The following is a 19,999-nucleotide window of genomic DNA, read 5'->3' on the forward strand; positions in this document are numbered from 1 at the left end:
CAGTCAGTCAATGTCAAAATGTTTTTCAGATAATGTGCTGCAATACATCATTTGTTAAAATGGGCAACATGTTCCAACCCTCATAACGGACTCTTCTGTTCTTAATAAGCCTCCAAGAGATCGGTGACCTTTTTACCTTTTGAACTGGGTCCCGATGCGGACAGGTCAAAGTGCGCGGTGGCTTCCAGCAAGGCACGCTACTGCTTCTGGTGTTCTTCACTTTATCAGAGAGCTCCAGCAGCAGGAAAGAGCACAGGCCTCCCCAGTCGACACGTCCCTCTTCCTTCACTGCGTCGATATCCAGGAGGAGGCCACGGTGCTCCTGAGTGACAACCACGCTGTCAAACAGGAGGCCATATTCCTCCTTGGAACCACGACCGACTGATGACCAAGCCAGATTGATGAATTCAGCTCTGGACAAGGAGCGCGGTGCACCCGAGGGGTCCTGTGGGAGACGGGAGACATTGCACAATGTCTGCAGACAGATAAACAGTCTCTTTTAAGGTGCTGCAGACTCTGGTTTCTAAAGCATTTCTTATGAGACCTGGAGGTGTGGTACTATGCAGTGCTGCCAAACAGATACAGTATTAATTATAACACTCTTTTTTAGGTGTTTCTCCTGTGAATTAAAGGTGTTGTAATATGAGCCTATGAATAAACACTCACCACGAAAAGGCCCTGTAGCTTTCTATAGTCCTCAGTGTTCATCCTGTTCTCAAGCTGTGCCACCTCCATCCTCGTTCCCATGGTTACAGCTCAGACCTGTCAATCAATCACCTACGTACCCGACAAGGTCAGGAAGGTAAAGCATGTGTGTGTGAGAGAGTCTGTCCTGAAGACACACAGTAAAATAATAGCTCCCCTGCTTTTCTAGGTGTTACATGATGAAACAAGATGTTCCCAGCTCAGGTAATCCCTTAGTAACCTTCTATATCTGTTTCACGGCGTGTTGTCATGTCACATAATCATGCGGCACAGTCACAGCAGCGGCAGACTTCTTTTGTTGGCTCTTTTCACTCTATCCAAACATGCCTACGCTGAATGGTGTGCAAAGGTCTTTCATTTTCAACAGAAATTTACCCCAGCTCAGTGGCTTTCAAAGGTGGGTGAATAGGTCCCCTGAATGATGTCTTGGGAACGGTTCGAGGAGGCAGCAGGTTGCCAAAGCATGTCAAGTCCCTGTTGTGTCAGGTAATGTGAAATAAAATACTGAATCAGGTAGATGAGCGGCATGAATAATAGCATGAATACAAGGTAGGATTTGTTAAATTAGCCTGTTAGGTGATTAAAAGCATGTTTGAGGTCTGAGGCAGAAATGTGAGATGATGAAAAAAGTTTTTTTATGAGGCACTACAAAGGGGAGACGACAGCAAACCCTCGGTTTCATTTCCAGCCCCGTATAAACATTTATGAGACAAATTCACTGGAAGGGGCATCAAACTGAGCTGAGATTCAGATGACAGGGTGTGTAATGAAAGCAAAAATCAATGCTTTGCTGCAGCTATTATGTTTTTTATAATTCCGATTAACTGCAACATGATCTTGATATGACGGCTCATCCACCTCTTTATTTACACTGACAGAAAGTGTTAGGCTGAAACAGATATGTCACAGTAATGCATGAAAAGACATCCTGACTTGTTTTGGGGCAAGAAGCTGGCATCAGTCTTTATGAGATTACACAGTTCCATGAATTAACACAAAAAGAGGCCCATATTTTGAGCTCAAGCACGATAGATATACAAGTGTTTGAACAAACAAACATATCCAACATTTATAAAACTGCTTTCAATTGTACATAATTTTACAACACAACTTAAAGGTCCAATGTGTAGGTTTTAGGGACGTCTCCTGGTAGCAGTGGTATATAATATGTTTTCATTAGTCTTTAAATAATCACCTGAAAATAAGAATTGGGTCAAAAATCTGTGTCTATGTCATGTTTTGCTGTGTTTATTATTCATTTGCATTTTTTTTAATCAGTGTGCTGTGCTTTTATTTAACCTTGTGTGTTTTTATATGATTTTATCTGGGTTGCTGTGGCTGTATTTTTAATCGCTTTGCTTGTTTTTAGTCTGTTTTGAGGTGCGTTTTTTATGAACTTGAAAGACACACCCACACCCAGAGGCATATGACCTAATCACCTGATGAACAACAGGTGCGGAGGGACCCGATTAGATGGATTTATTGAGGCAGGGTGAAGCAGGAAGCGACCACGCTGGTCCTCCTGAGAGTCACCAGCCACATCCCCGATAAGTGCAGCAAGGAGACGTGCAGTTGACAGTGTCCGCCAAGGTCGTTCTACTAAAGCCTGGATTGGCAGCGGGAAGTCGCCCAGGAAGACCGTGAGTACTCTTGTATATAATGAGGCAGGCCAGGACACACTATTGAAGCTAGGGTAGCAGTGGGGGACACACTGCTTCTGCAGATCCAATGGTTGGGGCAATTTGGGGTCAGCGTGGAAGTTGTGCAAGGCTGGAGTTGGTGTGATGCCAAAAGGGAGGACCTCGGAAGGAGTTGCTGAATGAGACCGGACTGATTGTTAGGGTTATAGCAGACTGCTGAACAGCCATTTTTAGTGTTTTATAATTTAACACTAGTGATTAATTGTACCATCATTGCTTATCTTTAATTGTAATAATTTCCCCTTTAATTGACTTTTATCCTCCTGCTTGTTTTTTTTTTAAAACCGCTCCTCTGATTTTTTTGTAAAACCTGTGAGCCCTTTGTTCAGGGTCCCGGGCTCTGTAGATTCCTAGGTGGTGTTGTCGGCTTTTAATTCACTCTAAATTTCTAAACTAATTTTAATGCATGCAGCACCTCAAGTTGCCGGGCCATGCCTCATTTTCGTGACCTTAGAAAGAACCAAGCCAACAAGACAACTTTACAAAGTGGCCAAACATGAAATTACAACTTCTGGGTCTGTCACATGATGCCATGGGGCCCAAAAATACTTATAGAATAGAATAGATTACACTGTGAAAGAGACATCTGTAAATCAGTGGATACATTTTTTTGAGCGTCACAGCCCCTACAAAGTGACTCATTTCACTGTCAGGATTTGATGATTTGGTCAGAAAGCATTTTGAGTCTAGAGAAGACACATAATTAAATATTTTTTATCCCAATTCAAGTTAGTAGGGGGCTAAAATGAAGTTAGCTGTCCAACCACTGTAAGTCTCTAGTGTGCTTGCTTTATGGGCCCCACAATGCGGAAGATCCATTTATACTGCAGCGGCATGTCTCAAACATTGTCTCCACCTATTTTTAAACACCCATTAGTGGCTCCTCTTCCACAGAGTTGGCCATGTTGTTTAACAGAAACCGAAAATGGATAAACACACTGACTCTAGACAGGACCATTGGCACATTGGCCACTGTAGTCCTCCTACACGTAATCTGCAGCCTCACCAGTAGATGCCACTAAATCCTACACTGGACCTTTAACAGCAAAAATATGTAGTATAGTGCTATCATATCTGCTGGTGAACAAATCCACCTACCAGAGCTGCTTCTCGTCTTCCTCGATGGCCCCTTAAGGTCCAGTCAACTCTCTCCAAACTGTCACTGCTGGATTTCTATCCGGAATTCATTAAAGTAGCACAGAGTATCATCCGCTGCAGTCAAACTGTCCAAAAAGCCATCTCAGCAGCAGGCTGTAACTGCATAATGACAGCCTCTTGGCCTGGCAACATCACTGTCAAGTTAGCTGTGCCTTTCCCCGGACTCCCAGTGTGTACACACGCTTCAGTCAAGCAGGTTTTTAATAATGAAGCCCATATCGTCGAGCTGAGCACACTCTCTCACTTAATAACAAATTCAAACTTACCCAAGATGACCAATTTCATCTTCTCAGTCCACAACGGGTGTCCACAGAAAACTGTCCCAGAATCCCCCGTGCTCTGAGGTGTTGAAACACCATTTTTTAAATGTATGACATTTCAAACAAATCCTCAGCCGCTGCTTGGTCCTTCTTGGCCTTGGCTGGGTCTTGTCCGTAGGAGGTTCTTTGTGTCCAGAGGTTTGTCTAAGCCGGCGATGTCTGAGAAGCAATCAATGCTACCAGCCTTGGCTGCAGCACGCACACACCCAGAGAGAGTTAACTAACTGCCCCCAGTAGCCCAGACAGTGGCTGAGGCCATACACACACACACACACACAATTCTTTTCTTTTATTATCCCTCACTCTCAAAGACTCAGACTAAGTTTCCTGGCAACCAAGTAGTCAAAAAGAGTTGTGTTTGTGAGTCCAGGCCCTATCGTCTGTACGTAACAATGTGTGTGTGTGTGTGTTACTTCTATTCACAGATTAGGCACTGGAGAGGAGATAATCTGTGTGGGGTACAATTACCACCCTACCCAGATACACACACACACCATAGCTACAGCAACACAACTCACAAGTACATTGGTATTCTACTGCTGCTCATAAAAGTGTTTGTGCATTGAAACAAGTAAAAAACACACTGATGTGAACCTGGACCTGGACGAAAATAAACCACACACCACCAGAGCTTTATAGTGCCATTCGAATGCCTTTGAGAGAACTTCCTGTGGGTCACTCGTAGCTACACACACACACACACACACACACACAAGAAAAAAAGGAGAAAGTCTCACTGGGGGTTTTTAAATTGAGACAAATATGACTGCGAGCATGTACGCAGACAGAAACTTTACATCCAACACAGATATGATCACTTCCCCTTCCTCCCCGCTGCTTCAGTGACCACGACCAATCCCTGCGAGTGACTTAATGGCCTGGAATAACTTGAATTAGCTGATTACAGCGGTCGTCAACGCTGACAGGATCAGAAAATTAGGTCTCAGCAATTTCAATAATAAAGCTTTAAAAATTAACTCTATCACAATTGGATTACAGTGGTGCATGTAGGAGCCAGTACAGAGCCCAAAAATAGCCCACCACAAATCCACCATGGAAAATCCACTATTATACAGGGAGAAGAATGAAGTTGCTGGAATGGGGGGAAAAAATGGGTACGGATCTTAGTACTGGGAGGAAAGAGGTGCATGTGAAGAAAGAGAACGCAAGGGCAACTGAGCAGAGATGAACCACTTTCATACTACAATGGAAATCCGAAGAGAGACCCACTTTTGAAAATCTTTCTCATGTGACAAAACTCCTTTAATTTCAAATAAAAAGAGAAAAAAATGCTTTCTCAAGTCAACCTTCGTGACTCTTGTTTAATAGTCCTTGAGGAATTTTATTTACATTGGTTCGAGAATGTTGCCATGGCAATTTAAGTATCAGGCAGAGAGAAAGACAGAGAGAGAAATGATACAGTCATGATCAAATACAGTCTTGTAAGCTTATTAAGATCAAAATCTGCTGCTTCAAATTCTTACAAATCTGGATAAAACTTCAATTAAGTCACTAACCATCATTTAACAATTGTGTTTTTTACATATTCATATCTTTAGAAGTTGAAAAGAATACCCAGTGAGTGTTACACTTGATCATTCTGAGAAATATTACTGAAGTCCTTTAACTTCCTCTGTTGTACCTTCTTTCACTGAACCAAGTCTGCTTCTGGCATTTGTCGCAATGACCTTCAACTACTTTTGAATTTGGACTCTACCAGCCGACCTGTTTTTCAGCACCAGGTTGTGCCCACGATTGCAGCTGTGCCCTTGCACTCCCCCGTGTGAGACTGTGCTACAAATTGGAGCACAAAACAAAGGATTTGCTCATTGATGTAAAATATGTGACATTCAAACAGATGTCAGTGGATTTCTGAAAAAAAAAAAAAAAAAAAAAAAAAAAAAATCTTTGATCAAACACTGTGATGGCTTTGCTGGAAATATCCCAGTGTGATCTCCTGCCATCGATGGTGAAGTTTGCCACATTTACAAAAGGAGGGGGAAATGAACTTTCACCAGCAAACAATGAAGTGAAATGTAGGGTTCAAAGAGTTTTATGGTAGATTTGAATTTTTGTGCAGATACAGGATAAAAAAAAAAGAAAGAAATTCATACATAATTGTTTTTGCTTTACATCAAATGATCAGAAAAAGGGAAAAAAATCACTGTGGTTGAACTTCTCCCACCCCATGTCACATGTCAAGTCTGTCTCCTGGAAATTACATTCGTCCGTAATTAAACTGCTTTCTTAATTGTACAAAGTGCAGGACCTTGACACCAGAACTTCGGGTTTGTGTCCAGACTCCTATCGTTGGTTTGGGTAACAAAAGCACTTTGGTTACGTTTAGGGAAAGATCATGATTTTGGTTACATTTAAAAAACAAAAATGTTATAGCAAGGACTCTCGTCTTAAATTCAGGCACAAATGCACTTTGGGGAAAGATTGTGATTTAAGCTAACTGCTAATAAAAAAACAGTAATTAAAAAAGTAATGCTGTAGTCACTAGAAGTGGATGGTGTATTGCATAATTGCCTATTTTGGCAGAAAACAACTGAAATATGTTGTCAGTGAGCATTTTGCTGATGCGTTCAGTATCAACATTTTCGCAACTTGCTAGATACATTAACTAGCAACATTTCCTCATTATGTTAATTGAAAACATAATTTGCTCTGCATTAAGTTTCCGTCAAAATGTGTTTGCTGATTCAAATGACTTGGGCTGGGAGACAGGGCTGCACAAGTAGCTAATTAAGAGGTCCCAAGAAAAAGAAATGGTTTAAACCACTGATATACGGCAAACAAAGCTGACAGTGTACCAGGGTTGTAGTACTCAAGATGGGTCTTGGTCTTGAGACCACTTTTTGGTCTCTTTTTGGTCTCCGTCGTGTCTCGGACTCGACCGCATCTTGCAGTCTTGTCTCGGTCCCAGACAAGAGGACTCGGGATTTATTATTTAACACCATGACTGCAAGGATATCACGAAATTATGTGTTGAATAAAGATGGTTGAGTTGATTTCAGGTACTTAGTGTTTGATGCTAGGAGTGTTTGTCTGCTCATAGAAAACAACGAAAAGCAATGCCTTTTGATTGTTTCATCAACTTTTCTCATGGTGCACTTATACACATATACATATATAAAGTTTGGCAATAAAAGAGGTGAATAAAGAGGAATCTTCATTTGTTTTTTGTACGTGTTTTTAAGGGAATGTAGATATTTCTGTGACTAAAGTACAAAGTTAGACAGCTCACCTGGATATGCTGTGCTTATGATGCACCGGGTGAAGCAGTGCACTCTAGAACAGTACAGGACAATGACAGCAGACAGTGAACGCAGCCTCCATTTCAAATTCCTGAAAGTTTCTCCTGACAGAATCTGAACCTATTAGATTTAAGTCGAATGTGATGTATGCTGATAGCGGCAGGATATTATCGGCAGGTACGTGATTCCATCGTATAGATCAAGATTACCTCTAACAAAAGGAAAACGGACAATAAAAAGAGAGTAAAGGCGCAAAAATGTGGGAATGTGTTTGGAAACTGAGTCCCACTTTTTTTTTTCTCCATTGTACTTTTTTAGACTTGCGCAATCACCAAACTTTTAAGGACATGGGAAATAATCACATTTCCTCAAAACTTTTTCAGCACCACAGAGCACTTAACAGAGAGGGAAATGTATAAAGGAACGAAGAAATATCGACTTAAGAATCTGATAAAAGAACAACATAAAAGAGAGTTAAAAATCCCTGGCAATTACTGTCAACCTGATTCACTTTGAACCTCAAACTACCTGATCTCCCCTCAAAGCCACAGAATCATAAATTATACAGCCCAAAATAACAAAATGTCTTTACAAATTACAAAGCCTCATATCACCTACTCACTAATGAAAACATCTGTGTGTGTGTGTGTGTGTGTGCGCGTCTTCTCGGGTTCCTACGCCAGTATCTTGAAGGCCTGCAGTATCATGTTGGTTTGGTGGCAGAGCCGGTTGGCGCTGACAAACACGTTTATTACTCTGGAAACAACCGTGACAGAGACACAAGGACACACGTGTCAATCACACAGCAAAGAAACCATGGCAACAATATTAGGATTGATCACTTTGATCTGGCTGGAATGGAGAATGTCAGGCTTCAGAGAATACAATCCAGCGTGAAACCACAGGAAATGGGTCAAGGGAATTATTCAGTAATGGTGGATTTGATAGAAGCGGGCCTGTGATCAAACGACAACCATTTACATGGTGGTGACAGTGTGTGTGTGTGTGCGTGCGTGTGCAGCTATTAAAATGCGTTGGCAGAAGTGTGTGCATGTGAAAAAGAAAAGGCTGAATGATTGAAAGCGAGGACAGAAAACCGACAGAAAAACCTCCTGAAATAGAGAATAACTAGAAACAGTATCATACTTTCCATCTCCGAAGTAGGTTTTGAGAGTGACACTGAAGCTCTTGGAGTATTTCACAAACTCCTTCTTCTGCTGTTCCAGTGCCTAACCAATAAACACAGACATCCTTTCAGCTCCACTTATTCCACAGAAGCTACGTTTGTTTAAATGCACTTTGTCTTCCTCATGTATCTACTTACGCGTCTGTTCTGATACTGGTATTTCCTGAAGACAGTGTTAACTGTGTCTAGCAGCTCCTTGATGGCACTGGCGATGTCTCTGTGGATAACACACACACACACAAATAAATGCACGTTAGCAAAACAATATCGCCAAATCTGTCTGTTTCTTGTCAGGCACTGATACCCTGATAACTACAGTTTCCTTGATCCTGCTCGTCGTCTCTTTTTCTTTCCCTTTTCTCACGAGCATGCTTTCACCTTCAACTTTTTCTCCCCTCGTATGCACTTGAAATCTGCCGTTTCATAACTTTAATTTTTCAGCATTCCTTTTGAATTGACTTCATTTCTAAGCCCTCCGCTGGGTAAGTAACTTAAGCAGTGACTCACTAAGAGTATTGAATTCGATCAAAATAATGGCAAAGTGGGCCAAGAAAATGAAATGTCTTTCACTTTCTCTCTGTAGTGTGTGTATGTGTATAGTGTGGTGCAGTGGACAGGGATATAAAATGGCATGCAGGGACTTCACAGTTTTGTCATCACTATTCTATAACATAAAAAGACATGTCTAATACTAAAATGTGTGTGTGTATTGCATGTTTTAATGATTTAATTTCTAAACACTTTAACTAGTTCCACAGGCTGATGAAGACTAAGACGTTGCGTGAGATGGAAGACTGCGAAATGGACCTGCACTTGCACAGCACCTTCCTAGTCATCTGACCACTCAAACCACTTTCAACACTACGAGTCACATTCACCTAGTCACACACATATTCACACTAGTGGCCGAGGCTATCATACAAGTTGCCACCTTAACACACTCACACTCAAACACAGACGGAACAGCCATTGGGAGCAGTTCGGGGTTTAGTATCTTGTTCATGGATAGTTCTAAGTATCGAGTATCGAACAGCTGAAGACCGATTGAGTTGACATGGCTGCTGTTCCCAAGGTTGCCAATGAACTGCCATGCTCGACACTTGTGTTGCAAATTAAAAATAGGACTTGAAAAATTGTGTATTTGACATAAATGCTGATTTTTATTTTTTAACCAGTCGTAGATATAGCACAACTGACCAGTTGGAAAAAAATGGCAAATTCCATTAAATGTCCATTAAATGTCAAACAACCTGTGGATGTACACAATTAAATTCAATCTCTAGAGATGTTCAGACACCATTTTTTTCTTCCTGATACTGATTCCAATACCTAAATATACTGAGTATCCAATTCCAATTCCATTGCGAAAAAATAATAATAACAATAATAATAATAATTAACAGCTGTATACTACTAACCTATTTCTGTTACAAGAAGCCAAATAAATTGTGTTACAGTGGAATAACAACTATTACATGAGTGCACAAAGGATGATCTGCACATTAATTTTAACATTCACAATATTGTACTTTTCTGTTGCTGCCCAAACAGCACATCTACTGATACTAGATCGGGTGAATCAATGTCATGATAACACAACGACACCAACACTCTTTCGCCAGTTGCCATGTAAATGCAGCACGCCTGCAGGGCAGGCTAATTGACCACGGTGAGAAATTATGTTATAAAAGTGGAGTAAAATACGTCTTTTCAAGTCAATTTTGCATGCCGTGGCTTCAGGGCACTTGGATTAAGACGGACGAGCTGTTCTGACATTTTTGAAATGCATTAGCAGAGTTTCATTACATTTTTCATTACAAATGTGGATTCCATGCACTTCAAGTGTAGCTGTTATTCCGGCTAGCTGTTATCCTCCGATACCCCGAACGAGTTCTGTGGATTAAAAAACTACACTAGACTTCTTGTCGGCATGAGGGTCAGTAAGTATCGTCTGTATTTTCATTCTGAAGTGGCCATTTCCTTTAGGGTGTGTTCAGACAAAGTGTGAAGCATGAACAGGACCACTGGCCTGTTTATGCATTCTCTATTTATTCACCACATACTGCTAACGTACCAACAATACAGACCTTAGCTGTAGATAGCAAGGTATGCACTAAAGTGTGTGGAGTGTGCATGTGTTTGTTTTGACTCAGACTGACCTCAAAACTCCCCAGGAACTACTGACTGATTTTCAGCTTTGTCTTTGTGCCATTATGCTGCATAGAACAAATCTGCATTGATTCACAGATACTCATGTATTTCCTTTGATTTTGTATTCCACTGCGCTTCATCCAAAACTCTCACACACACACACACACACACACACACACACACAAAAAAAAAATTTTTAATGCATTGGGGGTCATTAACACAAATACACACACTGTATCAAATCTTTAGCACCAAATAAACTATGAAAGAGAAAGATTTTAACCACCTACTGCAGTGGTTGGCAAAATCCTCTAGAGGCATTTTGCATTTTGTATACAATACAATTAATACATGATAGCGATATACAATTAATACATGAAGTTGGACTGAAACTTTTATATAGAATTAAACCTGGCGTACATTGCACACCCACTCTCACACTCACACACTGAGCTGTCTTACTTGATGGTCTGTAGGAAGCCTACTCTGTCATTGATCTCATCTGGTATGGTGCTGAGGATGTGTTTCAGAGCGCGGGCCCTCTCGTTCAGCTCCTGGAACTCTGGCTCTTGCCTGTCAATCACCAACTCTGAAAACACAAAGACAAAGAGAAAAATCACAAACTCCTCAGACCCCAGCATGTCAATTCACATGCAAATACCTGCAGGGGACACAAGAGCAGAGCCATTATTAATGGTGGTCTGCTGTGCAAATGTATAAAATTAATACAGCATCAAGTATACTTGCGTGAATGTCTGTGTGCGCACACTTTAAAGTGACAGTGTTTAGTTTGTTAAGCGACGGCAGGATTAAAGCAGAACTTGGGCTGTGCCACACAGGAGGTACATTTAAAATTCATCCAAAGTGTGTGTGTATGCATGTGTGAATTCATTACTACCATCAATCACTGTACACAGCACAAGGAATTCAATTACAGACAGAAAGGAGGAGCATTTGAAAAAGGGGGGAGTGGTGGATTTGTGGAGAAACAGCTCCCCCCAGTGGAGAATGGGTATAATGGAATGTGGGCAAAGGCATCACAGAAACCAAAGCTAGGTTGGAAGTGCATGTGCTGGCAGAAAGTTAATGTCGGATAGTTTAATACGTCTACATGGCTGCCCTATGTGTCACATCATATTCCCACCATTCACTGAGCATCCTACCTTCCAAATCATCTGCAGCCATGCGAAGCAAAGACTCATGATAGTTGATTTTCACGTTCTTCTTCTCCAGTATCTTCAAAACAAAGTCCTGGGTCAGACCTGGATTCTCTTTCTCTGCCTTGAAACACACAGACACACAGCAATCCCAGTCAACCTTGGTCTTTTGTGGCACTAAAATCTATCAAATCTAAAATTCGGCTGATGGTCTAAAATGATTCAAAACGTACAAGTATTGGCACAATTATTACAGGAAAGATGGCAGCTCATCCAAAACCAACTAACAAAAGAAAACTTTTCTTTTTACCTTTATAAGGGCTGCTCTCAAGGTCTGCGCTGCTGATGAATTGACTTTCTCCAACTGCAAGTTACAGAACACAGACACACAAACGTAAGCCGGTGGCTGTAACACAAACACACATCTTTGCTCTTATCATGGCCTCTCTTCTGTCCTGAAATGTAATTCTGCAGACATCACATACAAGCCAGGAATCCTGCAGTATCAAAGGACACTGTGCTATTGTGCTGTGAAAAGCTGTGTTGAGTCTGTCCGTCTGTAGAACTGAAATCTATTTCATTCCTCTGAGCTGATATTCTGGTATTACAGAGCTCGCCACTACTTCAGACTGGAAGTTCAGTCTGTCATTTTGCCCTCTGTGTACTCACATGTGTGTAGCTCTAAAATAAAAAGTCCTTTAATCATCAATTTCCTTTCAAACTTAACCAAAAGAACATGAAATATTTTAAAATCGGAAAATAAAAATAAAAAACGACTACAGCGATCAGGTTCAGGATGAGTGGACACAATTGTGTTCAGTAAAAAGTTGTGTGTAATTTATTTGATTGATTGATCCAGTTGTTTTGTTTTCAAGTATGTACTGCCACATGCACAGTAGTATCTTTTACTGATTGTATTTGTCTTGTCACTTTTGTTGTTTGACCCCTATGTGTTTATGTTTGTCCATTTTTTTTAGACAGATAGCCAGAGAATAGAAAACAAGACTTCTATGCTTATCTAATTTCTACAGATATGTTTGCGGCTCTGTGAGGTTAAAGGTATACTATGCAGGATTTTTCTCAAAAACAAAAAAGTAATCCCTCTTAATCATCACTTATAACCACTTTTTCTTACTTTCTTCCTATTTTGCTGTGTTAGGGACGTTTCTGGGCATGGAGCCCCAGCCAATAACAATGCAGACTTGTGGTCGGGACTTTATAAAAAGGTGGCAACCAGGTAGTAGCAGCACACATATGAAAGGAAGTTACATGTTCACGAACAGTAACCAACAATTCCTGCATAGTGTACCTTTAAGCATGGCAGTGATTTGAGCTGAATGCTTCCATCAGCATACACAGTGGAACAGTGGTTAGCATTGTCGCCTCAAAGCAAGAGGTTCCTGGTTTGAACCCAGATTGGGGGAGCCCCTCTGTGTTTGCATGTTCTCCCCGTGTCAGCGTGGGTTTTCTCCAGGTACTCCAGCTTCCTCCCACAGTCCAAAGACATGCAGGTTAATTGGTGACTCAAAATTGTCCGTAGGTGTGAATGTGAGTGTAAATGGTTGTCTGTCTCTATGTGTCAGCCCTGTGATAGTCTGGTGACCTGTCCAGGGTGTACCCTGCCTATCAACCATTGTCAACTGGGATAGACTCCCTGACAGGATTAGCTGTTAAGCTCAACTCAACTTTACTTATATAGCACCTTTCATACAAACATGCCTCATACAAAGTTCTTCACATAGCAAACTCAAAGGACATAGACACAATTTAAGGATTAACATATACAACTATACATAAGTATTGCAAGACTAGGACAATACAACAAAACAATAAAATACATACAAAAACTACAAAATAATTGTATATAAAAATCTAGAGAATAAAAACTAATAAATAATATAGAGTAAAAAATAACAACACGGACAAAATAAGGTAATTAAAACTTAAAACTCCAAATTAAAAATACAGGTCTTTAATTTACGTTTAAAAATACCGCAGGAGCTCACCATTCTAATATCCAGAGGCAGTGAGTTCCACAATTTAGGGCCATAAAACTGAAAAGCACTCTCAACACTACTTTTATGGGACACATGAGGAACATTTCAAAGTAAAGCAGTGGAGGACCTTAGTGATCTGCCTGGAACATAAAATGAAAATAAATCTCTGATGAATGGAGGGACAAGGTCATTTAAAGCTTTATAAACAAGTAAATTAACTTTAAAATCAATTCTAAAACATACAAGTAGTCAGTGTAGTGACTAAAGCAGTGGGGTAATGTGATCCATTTTCCTTGTTTTAGTTAACAAGGCTGCTGAACTAAATGTAGTTTCTTTTATGGACTTTTTGGGTAATCCAGTGAAAAGGAAATTGCAATAGCCTAAATGACTGGTACTGAAAGCCTGAGTGAGTATTTCAGCATCTTTTTAGGTTAGAAAGGTCTGACTTTATGTACCTAAAACGAAAAAAGAATGTCTTGATGACCTTGTTAAAATGCAAATTAAAATTTGAATCTGTGTCTAAAACCACTTCAAAGTTTGTAACATTAGATTTAATGCGCTTGCTAAGGCAGCTAAACAATGAGTGCAGTTTTTCTCTTGCTGCTTTGGGTCCAGTTAAAATAATCTCGGTTTCTTCCTCATTTAGCTTTAAATGTTTTTACTCATCCATACATTAACGTTAGCTAGACAAGCAATGAGAGCGTGCAGTGCATTAGGGGCATTTGGTGTGACAGAGGTGACAGAGATGTATCATTGTGTGGCATCAGTGTAAAAATGATAACTGATATGGTGGCAGCTCAAAATGTTTCCAAGTGGAAATATATAAAAAGAAACCAAACTGGGCCAAAAATGCTTCCTTGAGGAATATCATAAGTCTCATACGAGCACCCAGCCTGCCAAAAAGACTGTCTATCAGTTAAATATGACTTAAACCAAGCTAAAACACCATCAAAGACACCAACCCATTTCTTCAGTCTGTCTTTTAAAATACTGTGGTCGACTGTACTAAATGCTGCACTTAAGCCTAAAAGAAGAACAGCCACATTGTTTGCATAAGCAATAATTCTCAGGTCATTTACAGCTTTCAGTAGGGCTGTATCAGTGCTGTGGTTTGCTCGATAAACAGATTGGAGCCGCTCTAAAATGCCATTGTTGGTTAGATGAGCCAGCAGTGTATTAAAAACAATGTTCTCTAAAACTTACTACGAAAACGTAGATTAGAAATGAGTCTGTAATTGTTTTAATCCGAGTAATCCAGACTGGATTTCTAGTGGATGCAAGCTACGTGTATGTATTGCACTTTTATAATACTGTAACAGACTAAGTGTCAAATGTAGACAAGTGCAAACGCGCACAAACAGCCCTCCACACACTGACCACTAATCGGAAGATCAGGGGTTCAATCCCCAGCTCCTCCAGTCCGCTTGTTGAAGTATCCTTGAGCAAGATACTGAACCCAAATTGCTCCCAATTGGTGTGTAAGTGTGTTAAAAGCCTTGTATGGTAGCCTCTGTGATCAGTGTATGAATACATATGTGAATAGGTGAATGTGACTCGTGGTTTAAAAAGCGCTTTGAGTGGTCAGAAGACTAGAAAGGCACTATAGAAGTGCAGGTCCATTACATACACACACACTTGATCTCCATGCCAAGTTTCAACTAACTAGGCAAAAACTGTGGCTGCCAGGGTTGGGAAACTTTTTGTAGACTGACCGACAGACTGACAGAGCGAGCTATAGAGCTGCTGGTCACAGATAAAAAGTATACGTACCTTTTTATGTCTCCTCTTTACTTCACTTTTCTTCCCTCTTCAAAAACAAGCACACTCTCTTGTCTGGTCTTTCTTTCTCCGTCGGGTCGAAGGCGCTCGCCCTGGAGAACTTCCGCTGTGTTGACTGGTTATGCAGTGTTTTTCTGTTGCATTTGTTTTCAGTGTTTGTGTTTTTGCCTCTGCATCGTTTGTTAATGTATTTGTTTTGGCTCTCTGCAGCATTTCTTTTAATTTGCAGCTCATTTCTGTTGTTTAAGTTGTTTTGGATTTCTGTCTGTGTTTTTGAATTGGCATTGATCCTGAAGCTGCAGCAACTTTCTCCTAATGAAAATGTTTTGGGCCTTCGTCGGCCACTGTTCAAACACACACCACATAACGACAATGACAGCACATATCCTCGCTCACACTTCTTCCTTGTTGTTAACTGAACATTAGCAAGGAACACTGGACATCTACTGTTCCCTTATCTCTATTCAGCTGCATCATAAACATCTGAACCTTGCACAGAATCTCATTCAGCTAACCTCCAACAGCATTTCTTTAAACACACATTACACCCTCTTCTACTTGACCTCAATTTACTACAATCACATCCACATTTTTTTTTACTTCAACTGAAACTCTGCATTCTTTACCTGGTTAAAGACGGGGAACATCACAGTGTAGAGAGCCATAGAGACTACTGAGGCTCTGTCGGCTTCATTCTTCATGTCCTCCATGGTAATACCTGACCAATCAATGGTCCTTTGTGTATGTGCTTGTCCACCGATGCCAGTTTCACCTCATTCAATCAGTCACAGAGGCTGACAGAATGGGAACAGACAAGGACCTGAAGAAGAAGACGAAGAAAGCAGGACAAGTGAACAAGAATGAAGAGACAGATGGCGGTAGATGAAAATGACTGACAATGAAATTAAATATGCACCATGGTTAAAATCAGGAATCATTTCAACCACTTTATTTTGGTGTATTTAAATGTGCTTGCATTGAAAAGAGGAGACATAAAATTTGGTTATGAAATAAAGTCATAAAATCCATTTCATAATGATTCCAACAATGCACCAGCTTTATTCCTTCACATAACATGTCATAAAATCCCGTGTGAACCACTTCCCAGAAAGCCTTTCAGTCACAGACATGATCATCACATAACAGCCGTACTGCTGAGGAGTGTGAGCTTTACTGTCCCACTGGGTGCAATGGTGACAAACTGGCATGAGTCATACCTGAATGAAGAACACCCTCTCCAATATTACTGCTGCAATAAAAATATCACTGTGATAAATATAGAACCTTGGCATACACTATCAGTGATTTTTCTTCTTCAATCCTGTCATGAGGAACAGTGAATCCTGCTGGTTAAAATAAGAGTAAAAAGTCTCTATGATGTCATCTTAATACCTTGATATCTCTTTCTGTCTCTATCTGACACCACCAAGACCTGTTCTTCCTCTGCCATTGTTTGTTGGGTGACACTTTTAAAGCATGCAATATGACGTCTGTCTTCATTCAACTCATCATACAACAGATCATTTATCGCAGGGCAGAGTCACTGCTTAACATACCAGGTCTGCATTCATGTGTGTGCCTGATCTTTTCAAGAATCCAGTGAGTCATCATACAAAGACCTGACAGCAACTACAGTTCGCTGCTTTGCACTGGCTCTCTGTATCATTTAGATTTGATTTTAAGCTCCTCCTCCTTGTATACAAAGCCCTACATGGGCTAGGACCAAGCTACATTGTTAACTCCCTTTTTAACTATTTGCCTCCAAAAACACTGCAATCATCTGCTAGTTTATTGTTGGTTCCCAACAACAGAAGAGTATGTCAAATACGTAGCCTATACATAGAATTTTAAAAAAGTTTTTAACATTTTGTCAACTGCGTCTACGGCCTGGCATTTTTTCCTCTGAATGTTGTTGGGGTCATGTCTAAATAAACCTCAGTTGTGGTGGCTAGTCTTGAAACTCCCTAGCAAGGCTCGCTATGGACTCCAAATCTAAAAATAAAAAAGTCTCAGAGGAAAATGGAGATGGGTGGACAGATTTATTTGCTTTTACTACCAACTCTTACCAAATGTACTATAAATAGCTCACTGCTAACCAGCCATTTTGTGCTAAAGCATATTGATGAATGCTCATTTCGACCTATTAGTAATGCGGAGAGGCTATTTTAGATGCGATTAGACTCACAAGTCAGTCTTTAGATGCTTTGCTTAACTAAAGACTGATGTCTTTCTCCCTGATTTTGTGTTTAGATGGGCGGATACAATTTCAGAGTTAAAAAAAAACTCCCTATGTTGCAGAACCAATAGTAAATCCGCAGGGTGGTCCTTCGGTGGCTCGCTGAACTCTTGTGCTCGTAAACATAGTCCGACTGCGTTAAAAGTTTTAAACAAAGTCACTGTAAGTCCTTCATTTCCACAATCTTGTGGACTGTGCACACGTTTGATAAAACAGAGTTAAATCTCTCTGCATCCATTTTCAAGCTCTCTGTGTGTTTGTTTCCTTGCGGACAAGAAAAGGGGGAGCGCACGTTTCCGGCAGGGCGTGTCCTTTTCAAAAATGCAAGAGGTGTTGCTTTGTTGCCGGCCATTTTCTCCAGTTTAGAAAGGAGTGTCCCCAGACTATCAGAAGGCGGAGATCTCTGATTGTCTGGTGGCGAGACTAAGACGCGATAGTCTGTGTTACCCCCCCCCCCGATTGCGGCTCCACACAAAAACAAATTTTTGGTCAAAAATGGCTCTTTTCATAGTAAAAGTTCCTGACCCCTGCTCTAAACAGAGAAAAAAGGCAGGGATACAATTATCAGACAGTCCTTTTTAGATTCATATTTCTTAATGATGCATCTGTGCACAATAAAACTTCCCCCGGGTAGATATTTCAGCTATCAAACACAGGTTTAACTAATAAGCAGAATGACTGCATTATATTTAGGTGTACCACATGGCACTCTGTTAGGCCCACTGTGCATGCTGGCTCACCTGAATAAAATAGGAATAGAGATTGGTTTTGTTAGTTACACCTGTGATTAACCTGCCTTGACAAGTCAAAATATGTCAGGACAACTTTTTGAGTCGCCATAGCAGCAAAAGAAGCTCTAGTGAAAGCTCAGTCGGGAAGATGATATTTTCCATGCTCAGGCTGTAAGTTTCTTTCTCACCCTGCCATTCACTCCTTGCACGCATGCTTGCTCACTATCTCTAGGTGTCACTGTCTGGGTAGGTGGATTGATTCATCACCTGTTTTCAGCTGATTCACAATCAATCAATAGCACAGTGACACACCTTCTCTGTCAGCCTATTATTTTACTGCTCCTCATTTTAAATATGATTCTTTCTCAGCTGCAGTTCTTCCTTGCCCCACCTCCCCATCACCACCTAGTCTTTATGGATTCATCAGCCTCATCTGCCTCAGAGTCATCAGCCACCACCACCAGTGTCTGCTGCTCAGATGTCCCTGAATCACAAAATATCTCCCTCTGGTATCCAAGTGCCTAAGACCTCCATTAAATCTTAATCTGTACACTCATGTTCTTTATTAAGTATTATCTTTACTCCATTAATTTATCTCTCCTGATTGAAATGGCTCAAAGTTCACAACAACAATTTTGAATGTCTAGTTTATTACCATCCAGCTGAGTTCAAAGCCAACAGGGCAATCGGAGCTCTCTAAAACACTCCACTGATAAGATTACAGGCATAAGTCATTGTGACATGTACAAGCCAAGCACCATAATTTTTCTGTGGTGGCATTTGTGAAACAAACTATCTTGCTTCTTCCTGAAATTTAGAGGTTACTGAGGTTAGTTCTCTGTTTGACAGCTGGGACAGTCTTTCCTTTTCCCATGTCCACTGAACACACCACCTTTGTGGCAGTGATGCCAGGTGATGTCACAGTTTATCACTTTAAAAAACTAAAAAACTATACCCTCTGGTAGAAAGAGGTCACAGTTAATACACGACACTTACCTGTGGTGAGGTTGTCGTCAATAAAGAGTAGAGAAAGAGGTGTTTAGTGTTTTAAAAAGCGAGTAACACCCACAGGTCGCGTTAACGCGCTGTCATGAGATTAGCAGTTCAAAGCAGGTGCTCACCTCCGTCTGTAGTTCACCGGCGCTGTGTCGCTAATGTCCGGTGATGAAACAGCGGGAATATAAAAGACACAACAACACACAGGTGCTGCTGCTGTTTCCCTTCAGTTACGCCTCCTTTTATGGTTTCAGTCTCATTCAGGAAGTTTTGTGCCAGACAAAGCTGGAGCTGAGAGCCGGGGTGGGCGGTGTTAAGAGCTGAGCGTTGGTATCACAGGAGAGGCTGGTTGTAGTTCTTTCGGTGATTCTCCGTCATGCGTCGTCACTGTAATGGCCACCACAATGGACTGCAAGTCCCAAAAAGGTACAGGTGGTGTATTTTTTAATGTCAACTTTATTGAACAGAGTGACTAATACAAAGTCAGATAATAGCGAGCAGAAAATCTCAAAGATACAAGTGTCAGACTGAAATTAAACAATAAAATGATGTATGGTCGATATACTTTTCTAGTTATTCACATGTTAAATTAAAAACAAAACAAACAAACAAAAAAAACTAAC

The 19,999-nt window shown here is 40.7% G+C and overlaps 2 protein-coding genes across 3 annotated transcripts in view; both read right to left on the bottom strand.

Annotated features, from left to right (window-relative positions):
* The window catches only part of LOC117259221 (cilia- and flagella-associated protein 337-like), a 40,566-nt gene extending 36,375 nt beyond the window's left edge, over positions 1–4,191 (bottom strand). The window contains exons 1-3 of the mRNA XM_078167173.1: positions 3,504–4,191; positions 667–777; positions 137–445 (exon numbers count right to left, since the gene is read on the bottom strand). Coding sequence (XP_078023299.1) covers positions 137–445; positions 667–747 — 390 coding nt within the window. The 5' untranslated portion in view covers positions 748–777; positions 3,504–4,191. The remainder of the gene's footprint in view (positions 1–136; positions 446–666; positions 778–3,503) is intronic.
* Positions 4,192–5,173: 982 nt separating this feature from the next.
* Positions 5,174–19,655, bottom strand: pdcd10a (programmed cell death 10a). 2 transcript variants are annotated; one of them, XM_033630417.2, is made up of 8 exons: positions 19,502–19,655; positions 16,040–16,233; positions 11,948–12,001; positions 11,644–11,761; positions 10,943–11,069; positions 8,468–8,546; positions 8,290–8,372; positions 5,174–7,899 (listed from the first exon to the last, which is right to left on the bottom strand). In XM_033630417.2, the coding sequence occupies exons 2-8, from the start codon at positions 16,121–16,123 to the stop codon at positions 7,818–7,820; spliced, it is 627 nt and encodes a 208-aa protein (XP_033486308.1). In that variant the 5' UTR covers positions 16,124–16,233; positions 19,502–19,655; the 3' UTR covers positions 5,174–7,817. The 2 variants fall into 2 exon arrangements, with proteins under 2 accessions (XP_033486308.1, XP_033486309.1); XM_033630418.2 differs by having other exon boundaries at positions 19,377–19,516.
* Between the last annotated feature and the right edge of the window lie 344 nt (positions 19,656–19,999).

Source organism: Epinephelus lanceolatus, chromosome 4, assembly GCF_041903045.1.
Source record: "Epinephelus lanceolatus isolate andai-2023 chromosome 4, ASM4190304v1, whole genome shotgun sequence".
Classification (NCBI taxonomy): Eukaryota; Metazoa; Chordata; class Actinopteri; order Perciformes; family Serranidae; genus Epinephelus; species Epinephelus lanceolatus.

What these genes read in the sequence shown, in the direction of transcription:
- pdcd10a (XM_033630417.2), bottom strand. Translation starts at nt 16,123, where the DNA reads ATGGAGGACATGAAGAATGAAGCCGACAGAGCCTCAGTAGTCTCTATG. An exon ending in GGCTGCAGATGATTTGGAAG is followed by an intron (nt 11,070 to 11,643) that starts GTAGGATGCTCA and finishes TTGTGTTTTCAG; the next exon opens with AGTTGGTGATTGACAGGCAA. An exon ending in GGCTTCCTACAGACCATCAA is followed by an intron (nt 8,547 to 10,942) that starts GTAAGACAGCTC and finishes TGTTATCCACAG; the next exon opens with AGACATCGCCAGTGCCATCA.